This window comes from Oryctolagus cuniculus, chromosome 2 (assembly GCF_964237555.1).
Source record: "Oryctolagus cuniculus chromosome 2, mOryCun1.1, whole genome shotgun sequence".
Taxonomy (NCBI): Eukaryota; Metazoa; Chordata; class Mammalia; order Lagomorpha; family Leporidae; genus Oryctolagus; species Oryctolagus cuniculus.
Window position 1 is genome coordinate 163,409,018 of NC_091433.1, and position 16,994 is coordinate 163,426,011.

Here is a 16,994-nt window from a genome sequence, read left to right on the forward strand (position 1 = left end):
TCTGCACAGATGATAATCCCAGCAAACAAAACAGTGAAACCATTAGAACTTTCTTGTACAGCATTTAGTCCAGAGAATTTGCCTTTCAGGCACTAAAAAGGCAGAGAAAGAGAGCAGAGCTGATTCCTATTTGGGAAAGTTTGTTAGGTCTGCTTGTCTGAATTCTGGGCTAATGATCTTCACATTTGGCCTAAACAGGGCAAACATTCTGCAAATGTTGGACCAGCTAAAGGAAGAAGTCTTCCTCCTATCCCAAGTACTTTAAACCAGCAAAAGCAGTTTCCTTAACCACGGAGTAACCTTTATTGCCAACAGTGTAATAATTCTCAAGATACCAGAGCCTTGGAGCCCCAGGTGGCACAGCAGGTTAAGCCGCAGCTGGAGTCCTGACTACTCCACTTCCCACCCTGCTTCCTGTTAATACACCTGGGAAAACGGCCCAAGTGCTTGGGCCCCAGCCACCCATGTGAGAAACTATGATGGAGTTAGTGGTTCCTGGCTTCTCCCTGGCCCAGACCTAGCTGTTGCAGGCCACCCGGGCAGTGAACCAGCAGATGAAAGATTCTCTGTCTCTCCCTCTCCTTCAGACTGATTTTCAAATAAATAAATCTTAAAAGCCAGAACAAAATACTAGAGCCTTAAAATAGATCCATCTAGAAGGAACCCAATGATCCACACTCCAGGGCCAGTAATTTAAGTGACCCTCTCATATTACTGATGCTTTCAAATTATTAAAAACTAGAGAGTTGAAAGGTGACTTGTATATGCTAAGAGATGACTGTGTGCCGACACCTTTCAGTCACAACATACTCTGGGCAAACAATTTCTTAGAAAACTTAGCATTTCTGAAGTAAAAGCCAAGGAAGTGGCCATTCTCCCAACTGATGAACGTTTTTGGAACTACCCAGTGGGCAGCGTATTGAGAAAAGTAACCCTCTGCTTCCCACAGGCTTCCCTGTACAAGTATTACCAGTCGGTACCGGTGTCCCTGAAGTTTGGACGTCACGCTCCCGGTCGCCGTCTTCGGCAGGGTGGAGTTTTGGCTAGGGAAGGTCGCAGCTGAAGCGTTTCTGGGGTGTCACGTGTTTGCCCTTCAGGTGCGGGAGTGGATGTGGTAGTCCACGCTGCAGCCTGCACCGCGTTGGCTGGGCCGCCTGACAGCTCGCACGGTCCCCGCCCTCCGGTGAGGGAGGTCAGTCACCGCCTCGTTCCGCGCGCGGCCGGCCTCCCACGCCGTGCACCCAGGGTTACCCCCCAGGGCCGGGTGTCGGGAACCGGAGCAGGCACAGCCCACCGTCCTGCGTGTGTGTGTGTGTGTTTGGGGGTGGGGGACAGGGCTCCCCAACCGTAACCCCAGAAAGGCCGTGGCACTATGTGTAGGTGCTCAAAAAACACAAAAGTTTGGACTTGGCTGTCTTGCCAATTAAAACCACACCACCTGCTTAGGACCGGGACCAGATACTACAACCTCCCAACTTTGTTGTTGCGGGGGCCGGGGAACTCAGGAGCCTGAAGGGGCCGCGCCACTGGCCGCCTGTCCCCCACCAACCGCGTAGCCAGGCCGGCCCAGCGCCGGGCTCGGGAGCGCGCGCGGAGACGGGCGCGCGCCGGAGCCTGGGAACGCTCCCACCGGGATCGCGGCTGCGCAGTCGGGCCCGGGCCGGGAAAAGGAGGAGGAGTAGAGGAGCAGGAGTAAGGGGAGGGGGAGGAGCGGCGAAAGCGGAAGCCATGTTGGAGTTTCACCCCGAGCGAGGGGCTGCGAGCGTTCTCCTCTCCTTGTGGGTGTGACCCGGGCTCGGCCGGCGGCAGGCTGCGAGGGGCGGGGACGGTTAGGCCGGTCGTCGTGGTCCGCGGCGGCGTGAGGGGAGCGGCGGCCGCAGCGTGGAGCCGGGCGATTGTGACCGGCGGGGGAGCAAGGGGGCCGGTCGCGGCGCCCACTCTCCGTGTGGCCCCCTGAGCGCCCCCCCTCCCCTGGCCGGGAGGGAGGCGGGGGGCACCTGGGGCCCGCCATGAACCCCGGCTTCGATCTGTCCCGCCGGAACCCGCAAGAGGATTTCGAGCTGATTCAGCGCATCGGCAGCGGCACCTACGGTGACGTCTACAAGGTGAGAGCCGGGGCCGCGCGCCGCCGAGGCCGCGGGTCGCGACCCGCCGCGGGGAGGGCCGGGGCGCCGCGGAGTCGCGACGCCCGGGGCCGCGCCGCCGGTCCTCGGGAGACGTCGGCGCCCGGGAGCAGTGGGGGAGGAGGAGGACAGGGCGCTGAGGGCCGGATGCCTGGGCTTGAACAAAGAGGGCAGCCGCTTCACCCCGAGACCTCGCAGTCCTTACCTGAGCCCTCCCTTAGCCGCGATTTTTGACACCTCCGCTCCAGCCCGCCTTTGCGGGGCCGGGGTTGCACGGGAGCGGGCCGGCGCTCCTCCTGGTGCACAGAGGGGCTGGGCGATTGTTGCATGGCCAGGGTCAGTGCGACGGACAGGACAGCAGGGGCTTGGCATTGGTGAAGCTGCGTGACAACCGCACCCGGGGTCTTCCGCTCCATGTGGGGAGCTGCTGCCCACCAGGCCTGCTGCTCATTATTGCGTCGGACAACCTCCATCCACAACCTTTAGCCTTTTTTTTTTTTTTTTTTAGCATCAGCCTGTCACTTTCTTTTAATTTTCCAAGTAATGAATGTCTTTTGTAAAAGGCATGTAGTTAGCGTGTGGGTGTTTTTTTTGGGGGGGGGGGGCTGAATGCTACTTTGTTTTCTGCAAGTCGAATTTTGAGATCCCACATTAAACTTGCTTTTGTCAGTCATACACAAGAATCAGCTGTTTTGTTTTTGTTTTTTAAGTGAACTGAATACTTAAAGAAAGGTACTGGTTGGGACAAGGTTAGAATTCAAAGTCCATTAGCAGTGCAGCATTCCTGTCGTAGAGGGACCACTTCTAAATGTGGGAAGATAAATCAGTCTTCCCTGGCCAGCTCAACTCTTGGCCTCGCACAGACTGCCAAGAGAGGAGAATCTTGCCAAATGTGGCAGCAGTCTTGATTTAGTTGTGTATCTTCTTACTGGTAACTGAAGTTGAACTCCTCCTGTTTCACCAACACCTGAGGATGCACAAAGAAAATTCTACATTGGAAAGTTTAGTCTTAACTTTGCTTTGCCCGTGTTTAAGCAATAGGTTTTCACTCTGGCTTCATCATATGTAATGCATATAGTGACTTAGATATGTAGGATAATGCAGCCAGTGTTCTGCATTAATCTTGTGCTGTTGATGTTTTGCTTTTCTCAGTCGTGTATCTCAGTACAAATAGATTGAGTACACGTAAAGTATGTAAAGTACTGTGTACATGGTTGTAGCAGTAAGATGTGGTTTCAGATTTGACTTGAAGTTTACATATATTTTTTGGACAAGAGCAGCATTTAACACTATAGATTATTATTAAATTTTATTAAAATGCGGTTTTATGCAGCAAAGAAGAGGATTAGGGCTATGAGAGCATGTCACTTGGAAGGCCTGATCATCTGTGGGAAGTCAGAGGTTCTATCACCCCTCAGCTGAGGTCTGAAAGTTGGGGCAGGGTCAAGAGGGGAGAATGCTAGATAGAGAAAGCCTGTGTGTAGTGGCCCTTAAAGGAGTGGGCAGAGACTTGAAAGAATGCTTTAATGGCTTGAGGAGCCAGAGGGAGGGTGTTTCAGATCTTGCAGGGCTCTTAGTTCTTATAAGGAGATAGAACTATCTTCTTCTAAGTGGTGAGCCATTGCAGGGTTTTGTTTTGGTTTTTAAACAGGGGAGTGGAATTAGATTTGGATTTAATTACATTTTTTTGTAAAGCTTAATAGAGAAAGCAATAGAAAAATATGAAAAAGCTCCCATCATTGATTCACTCCCTAAATCTGCCCAATAGCCAAAGCTGGGACCTGAGGACTCAGTTCAGGTCTCTCACATGAGTGGCCAGAACCCAGTTACTTGGGGAACTCACCATTGCCTGCCTCCAACAGCCTGCGCCAGCAGTAAGCTGGAGTCGGGGGGCAGAGCCAGATCCAAGAACTGATGTAGAAGACAGGAGTCTGTATTGCTGAGCTAAAGGCCTGCCTCTAGATCTGGATTTTTAAAGATCTTTCTACTGCAGTGTGAAGAGTAGGTTGGAGGGGAAGAATAGTAGGTGACCATTGTAATAGCTCAGGAAAAAAATAATGTTTTGGTGATTGTGAAAATAGAAGTTGATGGTCCAAGTACTAGTGCATGGTTGGGGAAGTCCAATTATATTTAGAAGAAAAGTTAACTAAAACTTTATGAATGTATAAATCTTAGGTGGCAGTATGTATGATAATTTTTTTAGAGTTCTTTACAGGAGTTATTGGCTGTATATTTAGTGTATTTTAAAAAATGGCTAGTAGTTAGTAAAGTTTAGGGCATGCAGTGTCATAAGGACATTTAAGTGCAATCGAAGTACAGTAAGTTGATTAATCTTGTCATCACTTTAAAATAATAATAATACTATCTAACATTATGTGGTGTGCCTAATACTAACCCAGCACTGTTTCTACTTAAGCCTGAAAGTCCTATGATATTGTGCTGTTATTAATTCCATTTTTCAGCTGAAGAAGTTGAGGCATGTGGAAATTAAAGTAACCTGTCAAAGTTGGTAGGTGGCAAAGCCGAAATTGTAACTAGTTAGACTCCATTCTTAACCACTCGGCAGCTCTGTCTACAAAGACAGGATTGGCAGATTTTGTAGTACTACATTTCCAGTGGAGAAATTGAGGAACACATTTAGTTCAGCATTTGAGTTGTGGCCACATTTGGAGTGAGTGTGGATCTTTAAGTAGTAGTTGGACTATCCAGTCCCTCGGTTGCAGCTGGGCCTCACTGCTTTTGTTGTCTGCCAAGCAGACATCATACAAGAGGTGCTTGACACCAGCCTGCCAGACCTGATAGCAGAGACCCAAAGCAGAGAAACCCCCTGTGGTTGATGGCATCATACCCCTGCCTGCTAAGTAACCCAAAGCTTAAACTTGTATTTTTTTGTATTATTGTATTTTTTTGTCCATAATCAAATTCAAGCTATAAAGATACATATTTTTCATATTTGTTTTGCTGCTTTAGATTTTTATTTATATAAATTGTGTTCATTAGAGAGGAGTGCATTTTGTTTTCAAAAGCTAATACATATAATTTGCTCCTTAATTTGTCAGTGCTTAGGTGCTAAAAATGGAATGATTGGATTAAGTAAATGAGTTAGAGGCCTAATTATTTATAGTCATTCTTGAAAGGTTGGTGTTTGAAGTGATTTTATTTTGAAAACTGTATCTTATGCAATGTATGAGCATATTAATTGTATTTGAGTGGCATAGTTTAAAAAGGTTGAAGGAGGATGTGGGTGATCTGGGATTTGTTAGCTACGCAACTTTATGAAAACACTTAGCCTCTTGGAGCTGTTTGTTTTGAAGCTATTATTTCCATCATGTGCCTTTCTGTTTTAAATAAATGACAAGTGTTTTTCCCCACACATAAGTTACCTTTATTATTTTCAGGCCATTGCCAATGTACCCTTTATCTGCATTGTGTCTGCTGGAAGACACAAGGGATTTTTGTTTTTGTTTTTTGTTTGTTTTTAAACTCACACCTCACTTTTAAGTTCCCCTAGCTGTGCAGGCTTTATCTGTCACAAATAGCTACAGCTGGGGTTACCTGGGGACCTACAGGTTGACAACCAGGACTCTGTAGTTGGGCCCAGGAGGCCCATGGACTCCCCTGAAATTAAAAGGCTTGGTGTTTCATGTATTCATGTTCTGGAGACATAGCTTATACCATTCATTGTTTTCTCAAAGAGGTCCATGATCCAAAAAAAGAAAACAACAAATGATCTGGGGGTTGTCATTTGAAAGTTTTCTTGGAGAAATTAGGTAGTGCTATACTAGATGTCATTATCAGCATTTAATAGGATTTTCACATGTGTGGTGCCATTTTTTCTCGGGTTGTTTTCCAGTTTATTATTCCTACCCTTAAAGTCTATGTTTTGATGTTTTTCTAGGTTTATTGCTAGAAAGAAGCAGGAGATGGTAAAGCTGGAGTTAGGGTAAGGCATAGGAGGTTTTGAAGGAAGAGTCTGAATGTGTCCCTAAAGGAAGTGTCTTAACCTCCTCCTTATCTGGAGGTTGTTCCCTGTGTGGTCTCCAAGCTCTGTCTCAAGCCTTGTGCTTTCTTTTGAGCTTTAGGCCACTGCCTGAAGTTGACCTCTCTCCAGACTATATCTCCCTCCAAATGTATGCCTTTCCTCATATCCAGCTTGTGTCAAAAGCCCCAGTGTTGACAATTAGCAAAGGCTTGATGCCTTGGAGTCATCTTTTACTGCTGGACTGGACTTTGTTGGCACTTGCTACATTCTGCACACAGGCATTTTCAAAAGCATGGTTGGGATGTTTGTGGAAAAGCAGTATCATGAGTATTTTAGAGACTGAGAAGTCTTGACGCAAAGAAACCTGTTAAATATTGCTTCACCCAAGCAGACTGCAAACTTAATTGATGAGATTCTTCTCTGTAATATCTATCACTTGTCTGTGGTACTGGTTTCTTGTAGCACATGCTTGGAAGTGTTTATATTGATGACTTATCTGTATGTGTTTGCAAACCATTCTCTATGAAGGAGGGTCTGTAGTATTGCCAAACTCCAAAGTATCATTCACATGGTAGACTTCATAAATAGATTTGGATTTCCTATGAAAGCTGACAAGAGAAACATTGAGGATTGGACAGTGAAATAAAGAAATTAACTTGGAAAGAATTGTGTGTTGGCTTATTTGTAACTTTGCATCTATCAGTATATTCTGATTAATATTATCAAAGACTTCCATAATAGCATTTTAAATAAACTTTCTGGAAGACTTAGTTCTTAAACCTCACTGCTGATAAGGAACATGAAGATCTTAAGCATTTAGGAAAGAAAGCTGTGGTTATGCTCAGAGGAGGATAAAGTCTAGAGAGACCAGAAGAAATGCCTCAAACTTCACAAAGATTATTTGAAGTTGATTAAAATAGATTTTCCTATCAGTAGCTTGTATTTGAGATGGAAAGTAATAGTGGGACAGATCGCATGGTAATTTCTTAAGAAACAAAAACAAGCAAACAAAAAGGCTATATGACTTTAATACAAATGTTTCCCTAAGGAAGATATTTAGCTACATGTTTTGATCTTTTTGAGTACTTATTTGTGAAAACATATCTAATGTACTATTCTACATTGAGAATGAACAGTGAGTTCTCTCATAAATGTCATACATTTAACTGCTGTAATATGAAAGGAAATGTGGTAGGGACTTTGAGTAGAGTAGCAAAAATAACAAGGCTCAGTATTTGGTATTTACAGGAACAGAAAAGGTGTACCTGCTTCTGTCTGTCATAGTTGGATATCAAAACCTTATTGGATTCCTCATTTCTGTCATATTAAATCTCTTACTAGCTGAGAGGTTCTCTGGATGCTTTGTAATCTCTGCCACCAGCCCCTCTGTAGCATGGTATGGTGATTTAGGAGCAGGATGCAGAAGCCAGACTACCTAATTTCACCACCCACTAGCTCTTTGACTTTGGGCCAATCACTTAATCCTTCTTATTGTGCTTCAGTTTCCTTAGTTGTAAAATGAGATTGCTTGGAAAAGCTCTCAGAACAGTGCCTGACACTAGTCATTGTCAACTGGTAATATTCTAGAGTTATTTATTATTCTGTATTTCTCCTGCTACTGTCCTTGTAACCTGCTCTGTTCTTCATGCTCTCTCTCAGGGTTTTTGCATTTGCTTTTTTCCTGCTTTCCCAATATCTGCACGGTTTGCTTCATTTCCCTTAGATCTCAGCTCAAATGTCACCTTTTAATGGATTTGTTCTGTATAAAAAACAGCACGCCTCTACCCACTTATAGCCTTTACTCAGTGTGGATCCAGATTTTGTGGGGCCTGAAGTTTATACAATTTAGGGAGCCCTTATTGAGACAAAAATACATTAGAATAAAAATTTGGAAAGTGAGTATTTAGAACAAGAAAAGAAGTCCTTCCAAAATATGAGTAGTCTTCAGGAAGTTCATGAAAATGCCTGTTAAAAGGAAATTATGCATGAATTTCAAAAAATTTTCTACACAAAAATAAACTTATGTCTTAGTTCAGATTTTCCACAAACTTTTTGAAATATCCTTGTATTTGTCACCTAGAGGCAGGTCCCTTTACACATTTAATCAGGAGTGTTCACATAAAATACTTCCTGATAACAACCTGGCCCCTCCTTTTTACCTGAAAAACCTTCCTTGTCCTTGCAGCTCTGAGAGAGCCCTGTGCAGGTGATGGGGCATGAACTTTTAGGTTGTGTTAGCTTCATAGAAGCTGCTCTTTGTCTGATGTTTCACCGCATATTTATTCGCTTATTAGCTGTCTCTCCCCACATGTGCACAAATCCAGGAAGCTGGTAATTTTGCTGTATTCACTGCTGTGTTCTAAAGCCTTAGAGAACACCTGACAGGTACAAGGGCACTTCAGAATGTTTGAGAAAAGATGGAATTAGAAGGTAAATGTATGTTGGTACAAAAAATTTTTGAAATACAATCATGTATTTTTTCTAAACATGCATTTTCCTTACTTTTTTTGAAGTACAGTTGTGTTAGAGTCTCAGTAAATATTTGTAGACTGAATAAATGGACTGATGTGATAGAAACAAACCATAGCTACATGAGTTTAAAGGAAGGAGAGCTTTGTTTCTGGTTGGGAGAAATCACAACAAGCTTTACAGAGAAGGAGGTATTAGGCTTGACCTAGAGCTCTGGCAGTAATGAGTACAAAATGAATTAAACATTGTGAATCATTACTGGACCTAAACCAAATCTGTAGGTTGAATTGAGTATCTTCTGCATATTAAATGATTTTTATAACTCATATACATATGAAGATACTTTGTCATTTCATTAGATTTTTAATGACTAGCTGTAGGTTGAGCATCCGTAATTTGAATATCTGAAATGAGATATTCCAAAATCTGAAACTTTCTGCGTACTGACATGACACCACAAGTGGAAAATTGCGTATCTGATCTCATGTGATGAGTCACAAAGCACAGGTGCACTGAAAATATGTAAAATTACCTTCAGGCTGTGTTTATAAGATGTATGTGAAACATAAATGAATTTGTGTTTGGACTTGTTCCATCCCCAGAATGTCTCATTATGTGCTTATGAGTATTCCAAAATCTAAAAAAAAAAAATCCTAAATTAAAACCCTTCTGGCTGGCTGGTGCTGTGGCATAGTGGAAATAGGCTCTGGCTTCAGTGCTGGCATCCCATATAGACACTGGTTCAAGTCCTGGCTGCTCCACTTGTGATCCAGCTCTACTTCTATGCCCTGGGAAAGCAGTAGAAGATGGCCCAAGTCCTTGGGCCCCTGTAGCTATGTGGGAGACCTGGAAGAAGCTCCTGGCTTCAGATCAACCCAGCTCTGGCCATTGTGGCTGTTTGGGGAGTGAACCAGCAGATGGAAGATTCTCTCTCTCTCTCTCTCTCTCTGCCTCTGCCTCTGCCTCTGCCTTTCCATAACTCTGCCTTTCAAATAAATAAGTACATCTTAAAAAAAAAAAAAAAACACTTCTGGTCCTAGTAGTTTAGATAAGAAAGACTCAAACTGTAGTGACTAAATCAATGGACTGTTAACATATTGTTTGTATGTGTTCTGTAGATATTTACTTAATTTGAGAGCCATCTCCCATCCAAATTCCCACCAAGCTGAAGCCAGGAATCCTGAACTCAATCTGGGTCTCCCATGTGTGTGATAGGGACATAAGTACTTGAGCTGTGACCTCCTATCTTTCAGATGTAGCAGGAAGCTGGAATTGGAAGGGGAGCTTGGGATAGAATCTAGGCACTCTGATAACAGGATGTGAGTGTCTCGAGGCGTGGCTTAAAACTGTTGCACCAAACACATGTCCCACATACAGATTTTGTTTTGTTTTTTGGACATAAGATTAAGTTGAGTTTTAAGAAGATAACTTTGTTCAACAATACAAAAAGACTGTAATTCAAGAGATGAAATGACATTTCTTTTCTACTTTAATTTTTTTTTTTTTTTTTTTTTTTACATTCTTTTCTTTTTCTGGAAGATGCCACGTTTCAGAGTTTCAGCTGCTTGACCTGAGATTATAGGCCTGGATTCTTAATATAACAATGTCATGCCTACCTTAACTCTTAAACTCCGTGGAAGTATTTTAGATTTTGCCATAAATTTAGGTATATTAAAATCAGACATTTATTTTGTTTGTTTAAATTCTTCTTAGAAATTTGAGGTTGCAAGAAAGTCCTTCCTGTGTAAATCATACACCTTCCCTTGCTCCAAGAATTTTCATTGCCTAGAAACCAAAGGAAAAATTCAGGCCCAGCATTCAAGTTGCTGTCTAGTTTCTAAGGATGAATAAAGTTTCCACAGCTTGCAGAAGATGGGGAGAGAGAAGGAAAGTGGAGGAGGAAGTGGAGGGTAGGTATAACTACATAGGTAAAGCCTTGGGGAGGGAAACAGAGGATTGACTGCCATGGAAGGTGTGTGTTGGGGAGCATGGAGAAATCAGACTTGCCTGATAGGGTAGGGCTAATTTACATACCTGTTAAAAGCTAGACAGAATTGTCTAGGTATGAAGAAGGGGGATGTTGGGAACACTAAAGGCTTTTGTATAAGGAGTGGTAATGCTGAAAGTGCTCAGTGCTATTCTGACAGTCAGAATAGATCAGAGAGGAAGGAGAACAGAGACTTGCTAGATAGCATCTACAAGTCTTAAACTTTCTGGTTTCAGAACACCCTCCACATTTTTATAAATTATTGAGAATCCCAATAATGTTTATATTGTAATGTTTACATTGGATCTATTGCTATTTACCATATTAGCAATTATGTTTATTAAGTGATAGCAATTATATTCATTAATGATTTATTAAAATATGAAATTTAAATATTCATAACTAAATAAAAGAATAAACCTATCACATGTTTACATAACATTTTTTATGAAAAATAACCAATTTTTCTTTTTTTTTTATCTTTTATTTAATGAATATAAATTTCCAAAGTACGACTCATGGGTTACAATGGCTTCCCCCCCCATACCGTCCCTCCCACCCACAACCCTCCCCTTTCCCACTCCCTCTCCCCTTCCATTCACATCAAGATTCATTTTCGATTATCTTAATATACAGAAGATCAGCTTAGTATACCTTAAGTAAGGATTTCAACAGTTTGCTCCCACACAGAAACATAAAGTGAAAAATAATAGATGATTTTTTTTAAATGATGATGAAATCAGATCAGACCTATTGTCATGTTTAATCCCAGTGAGAGTCAAGTTGGGAATTGATAATTTCTTTTTTTTTTTTTTTTTTTTTTACAGAAGATCAGTTTAGTGTACATTAAGTAAAGATTTCAATCGTTTGCACCCCCATAGAAACACAAAGTGAAATATACTGTTTGAGTACTCGTTATAGCATTAAGCCTCAGTGTACAACACATTAAGGACAGAGATCCTACATGAGGAGTAAGTGCACAGTGACTCCTGTTGTTGACTTTACCAATTGACACTCCTGTTTATGGCATCAGTAATCTCCCCATGCACCAGTCATGAGTTTCCAAGGCTATGGAAGCCCCTTGAGTTCTCCGACTCTTATCTTGTTTAGACACGGTCATAGTCAAAGTGGAGGTTCTCTCCTCCCTTCAGAGAAAGGCACCTCCCTCTTTGAAGACCTGTTCTTTCCACTGGGATCTCACTCACAGAGATCTTTTTGCCAGAGTGTCTTGGCTTTCCATGCCTGAAATACTCTCATGGGCTTTTCAGCCAGATCCGAGTGCCTTTAGGGCTGATTCTGAGGCCAGAGTGCTATTTAGGACATCCGCCATTCTATGAGTCTGCTGAGTATCTCACTTCCCATGTTGGATCACTCTCCCCTTTATTTATTCTATCGGTTAGTGTTAGCAGATACTAGACTTGTTTATGTGCTCCCTTTGACTCTTAGTCCTTTCATTATGATCAATTGTGAACTGAAATTGATCACTTGGAATAGTGAGATGGCATTGGCACATGCCACCTTGATGGGATTGAATTGGAATCCCCTGGTATGTTTCCAACTCTACCAATTGGGGCAAGTCAGCCCGAGCATGCCCCAAATTGCACATCTCTTCCCTCTCTTATTCCCACTCTTATGTTTAACAGGGATCACATTTCAGTTAATTTTCAACACTTAAGAATAACTGTGTGATAATTACAGAATTAAACCAGTCATATTAAGTAGAACAGACAAAAAAAAATACTATGAGGGATAATGTATTAAGTTGTCCATTAGCAGTCAGGGTTATGCTGATCAAGTCACCATTTCTCATAGTGTCCATTTCACTTCAGGAGGTTTCCTTTTTGGTGTTCAGTCAGTTGTCACCGATCAGGGAGAACATATGAAAAATAACCAATTTTTCTGACAAACATTTAGTACAACATTGTTGTACATTTTACAGATCTCTTTACTATCTGGTAAAACAGAAAACAGATTTTCCATTCTATTTCTTCATTCACTTTGTTGTGATATTTTGTTGTGGTTGCTATAAATGTGAGGAAAATTTGGTCTCTTACATGTGAGTAGTTGAAAAATAAATATATTTTGATAGGGGCCATTGTTGTTGCACAGCAGGTTAAGCTGCCTCCTGTGACGCTGGTTCAAGTCCCTACTGTTCCACTTCTGATCCAGCTCTCTGCTAATATGCCTGGGAAAGCAGCAGAAGATGGACCATGTCTTTGGACCCCTGCACCCACGTGGGAGGCCTGGATGGAGTTTCCTGGCTTCCACCAAGACCAGCCCTGGCCATTGCAGACATTTGGAGAGTAACCAGCAGACGGAAGATCTCTTTCTCTCTGTCTCTATGACTGTGCCTTTCAAATAAATAGATCTTTAAAAAATATATTTTGATAGCCTTTTCAGATAGTTTTGGTTATTCCCCCGATCCATCTGTACAACTTGACAGGTAGCAGCTTCTTAAAGCTTAGGTACAGTGTAGAATCCAAATAAGACCTTCTGAAGGAGCTTTCCTACCTTTATGCTAAACTACTAACCATCTGTCTCTTCTTGGACTTGAAATGGATTTTTTTTTTTTATAATCAATGCCTGATTTTTTTTTAACGTCATACATGGTCATTTGGAAAATAAAAATTCACTGAATTATCCAGATCTTGATAAAGTTGCCATACTTCATTATACAATATGAGGAATCATTACTACTTTCATCAGAAAAGTTCTGAGATAGTGATTCAAGTAATATATGTCTTTCCAGATAGAAATTACTGTTTGAAAGTGCTGGATGCATCACTTGCAATACTGTCAGTTGTTTTCATCAAAGTAACAGATTGGCTTAATTAATTTTCAAGAACTTGCCTGTGAAGTATCCACGCTTAAATAACCATAATTTGTCATTCTTTTGAATAAAACTGGTGTTCTGTGAAAGAAGGGGTTAGGTCAGCCTGCAGCTCACTCACACAAGTGCTGTTGAGACGACCATTGCACTACACTGTGCAGCAAGTATGCCCTATGCATATTTCCCATTTTATCAGAGAGGATACTAAAATGGCAAGTATTCAAGGGTAATGGTTTAAGAAAACTCATAACATTTGTACTCAACAGAATATTCTTACAGGAAACTGGCTTTCCCCTGCCCTCAGTGAAGAAGATGGTGACTACTGGTGCATTTGTGGGCCCACTTGCTTTTTTGTGCTAATGCATTTGTGGTTGTCTCACCATTGGTGTGACATCATAGTGTAAATGTCAGAACAATAAAAGGGAGCAAATAGTATTTTAGTATTATTAAGAAAGTGCTTTTGTCCTATCAGAACCCCAGGATTCAAGGAACTATACAAGAAAACTATTTGGAATAAGCTGAAGGTGGTGAGCATATTGGAGAACACTTTGACAAGGCTTTGTGGAGAAACATTAGGAAGGAGAAAACATGATTAAAACAGGACTTCAACATTTTAGGACTGGTGTAGGAGCATGTATAGGTGCTTTTATAAATGATCACTCAAATAAATTAATAGACATTTATATGAAGAATGATATCCATTAACAAGACAGTAAATTTGAGAAAAGAGGAGCTCTGATGAATTTTGGATGCTTTATTAGAAAATATAGAGATTTGGGGGGTTTCTTTTCATTATTTACTTGCTTTGCTTAATCTAAAGAAACTATTAAAGAGTTTCTTCATTTTTCAGGGGAAAATAACAGTTCTTTAGTAGTATCTTTAGGACTAATAGGAACTGATAACAGTGTACCTTTCAGCTCTTAGTTAGGGATTATTGAGAAGATGTGAGAAACATTGAAAAATGCTGAAGATTTGAATGCTAATCAAAATAATAAGTGAAATAGTAGAATACAGGCTAGATATTTTTATTCTGGTATAAATTTTAAAAATACTTCTTATTTTTATTTCATTTTTTATTTGTTAGAAACAACCAATATCTGTATTTATATATCTGTTTGTCTATGGAGAGAGAGTGTGTGTGTGTGTGTGTGTATGTGTGTAATGTCAGTCTTCCATCCACTAGTTCACTCCCCAAATGCTTGCAACAGCCACGACTAGGCCAGGCCAAAGCTAGGATCCAGGAATTCCTAAGTTTTCAGTGTGAGTGACAGGGACCCAAGCACTAGAGCCATGATCTTCTGCCTCCCAGGATATGCATTAGTAGGAATCTTTATTGAAAGTGGAGGTGAGGCTCAGTTACAAGCACTCTGATTTGGGATGAAGATGTCCTAAATGGTGCTTTAGCCCACTCCACGACAACACCCACTTCTGAAAAACTGCTTCTTTCTTCAGCCTTCCAAGAGATAAACATTTAATGTTTTGATGCATTTTTTTCCATTTTTTGAATACAGTCTATCACAAAACATGTATGTTGATGTATTTAAATTCTTATTTATTTATATATTTATTTGAGAGCGAGACATAGACACAGAGATCTTCCATCTGCTGGTTGACTCCCCAGATGCTCCCAACAGGTAGGGCTCAGCTGGTTCAAAATCTGACAGAAACCATGAATGCAATCCAGATTTCTCCTGTGGGTGGCAGAGACCCAACTCTTTGAGCCATCACCATTGCCTCCAACAGCCTGCGTTGGTGGGAAAATGGAATTGGGAGATGGAAATGGGAATGGGAATTGAACCCAGGTACTCAAATATGAGATCCAAGGCCAAATGCCCGTTCCTGTTTTATATTTTTCAAATTATAGTTTACTTACAGTGAAATGCACAGATCTTTTATGTTTAAATTAGATGAGTTTTGATAAATGTATACAATTTCGTAACCTGCACACTTATATTTACTTAACCTCAGAAAGATCCCTGTACCCCTTCTCAAGTCACTCACAACTGCCAAACTCCAACTCATCACTGCAACTCCACCCATCCCTCATAATCATTGTTCTGATTTTTTTAAAAAATTGTGTAAGTTCTTCTAGTACTTTATATAAATGAATCACGGTTTGCTTTTGTATTTACAATGAAAGTCATTTGTTAGTGTGTGTATGGGTATATTCCGGACTCTTGTTCTTTTGAGGTACATGTTCTTTCATTAGTAACTCACTGTCTTACTTGGTTGCTGTATAGAAAGTCTTAACACTGGTAGTGTGAGTCTTCCACCTTTGTGTTGTACTTTTCAAAATTATGTTATCTATTCTTGGGTCATGGCTTTTCCATACAGATTTTCTTTAGTTTTTTTTTTCCAATATAGATTTTAGAATCAGTTTTTCAAGTCAAATATGAAAGCCTGCTGCAATGTTTCAACATTTGTTTTGAAATAATTATAAACTCATCAGAAGTTGCAAAAAGAGAACAAAGAGGTCCCATGTACCCAACATCTAGTCTCCCTTCCCCCCAGTAGTAATATCTTGATAAAATTACAGTATGTTATCAAAATCAGGAAAATTGATTGGCACAATACAGTTAACTAAGCTTTAGTTAAATTTCACAGTTTGTGCATGTGCTCCTTTTAAAAAAGAAAAGTCTTTGTGTGCAATGTTATATTTTATATCTTTTATATATATAACATATATAAACATATATGTTATATATGTTATATATATTTTATATGTGATATTTTATCACATACATAACGTGCTAGGATTTTGATTCAGATTGTGTGGGAACTGAAGCTCAGTTGGTAGAGAACTGAGATTTGAGCAGATTGAATCTTCTGGTCTATGAATACAGTCCATCTCTCCATTTATGTAGATTTTCCTGATCTCATTAGTGCTTTACCTTTTTTCTTTTTAATTAATAAATTTTACCCCTCACTTTCCTAATTTTGTAGTAAGATTATGGAATACTTCTTCAGTCACACTGTGAGCTGTGTTTTCAGTTTTTATTAGACTCCTCACTGTACTAGTAGTATTTGACTGCCTTTGGCTTAACCTTGCTCATTTTTAGTCTTGAGCATATGGACTGCTTTTAGAATTGGCAAAAATGAAAGGAAAAGAGAGAGGAAATGACTATCTAAAAAGACATTCACTTTTGCTATATATCCAAAGATTCAAACAAAAATCTTACAAACTTAGTTTATTTTTATATGTGAAATATAGTATGTGTTAGGCAAACGTGATAACCACTACACTACGGAAACCAACAGATATAGTATGTTTATATATCTGTGTTTTGCAAAATTGTTATTTTTGAGCTTAATTTATTAAAGGAAAATACAGGTAATGGTTTGTTTCATACTTAAGTGAAAAATACTCAGTGTTGCTGGGTTGTTTAGTAGATCCTAAAAATTTTCTTTCTAATCTTGAAGAGCTTGTACTGTGATATAAGGGAACAGAATGCACATAGGTGGAAAATCTATGGGACGTTTCTAGGGAATATTTCAACACTTGAAGAAAGCAAAAAACCTGTATAAATATCATAGACATTTAGTTTAAGGGAAAGATGAGAGAGCAAATCTTTTTTCTTTCTTTTTTTTTTTTTTTTTTTTTTG

The 16,994-nt window shown here is 40.6% G+C and overlaps 1 protein-coding gene and 1 long non-coding RNA gene across 8 annotated transcripts in view; one reads left to right on the forward strand and one right to left on the reverse strand.

The window, feature by feature from the left end:
* The window catches only part of LOC103347699 (uncharacterized), a 235,251-nt gene extending 218,350 nt beyond the window's left edge, over window positions 1-16,901 (reverse strand). For all 5 annotated transcript variants that reach the window (XR_011386696.1, XR_007918274.2, XR_011386697.1 and 2 more), the window contains exon 1: window positions 2,329-16,901. This is a non-coding gene — a long non-coding RNA (uncharacterized lncRNA). The remainder of the gene's footprint in view (window positions 1-2,328) is intronic.
* Window positions 1,972-16,994, forward strand: part of MAP4K3 (mitogen-activated protein kinase kinase kinase kinase 3) — a 222,876-nt gene continuing 207,853 nt past the window's right edge. For all 3 annotated transcript variants that reach the window (XM_051842965.2, XM_051842963.2, XM_051842964.2), the window contains exon 1: window positions 1,972-2,105. Coding sequence is in view for 2 of the 3 variants with exons in the window: in XM_051842963.2 (XP_051698923.1) it covers window positions 2,010-2,105 (96 nt within the window). In the remaining variant the exon portion in view is untranslated. The remainder of the gene's footprint in view (window positions 2,106-16,994) is intronic.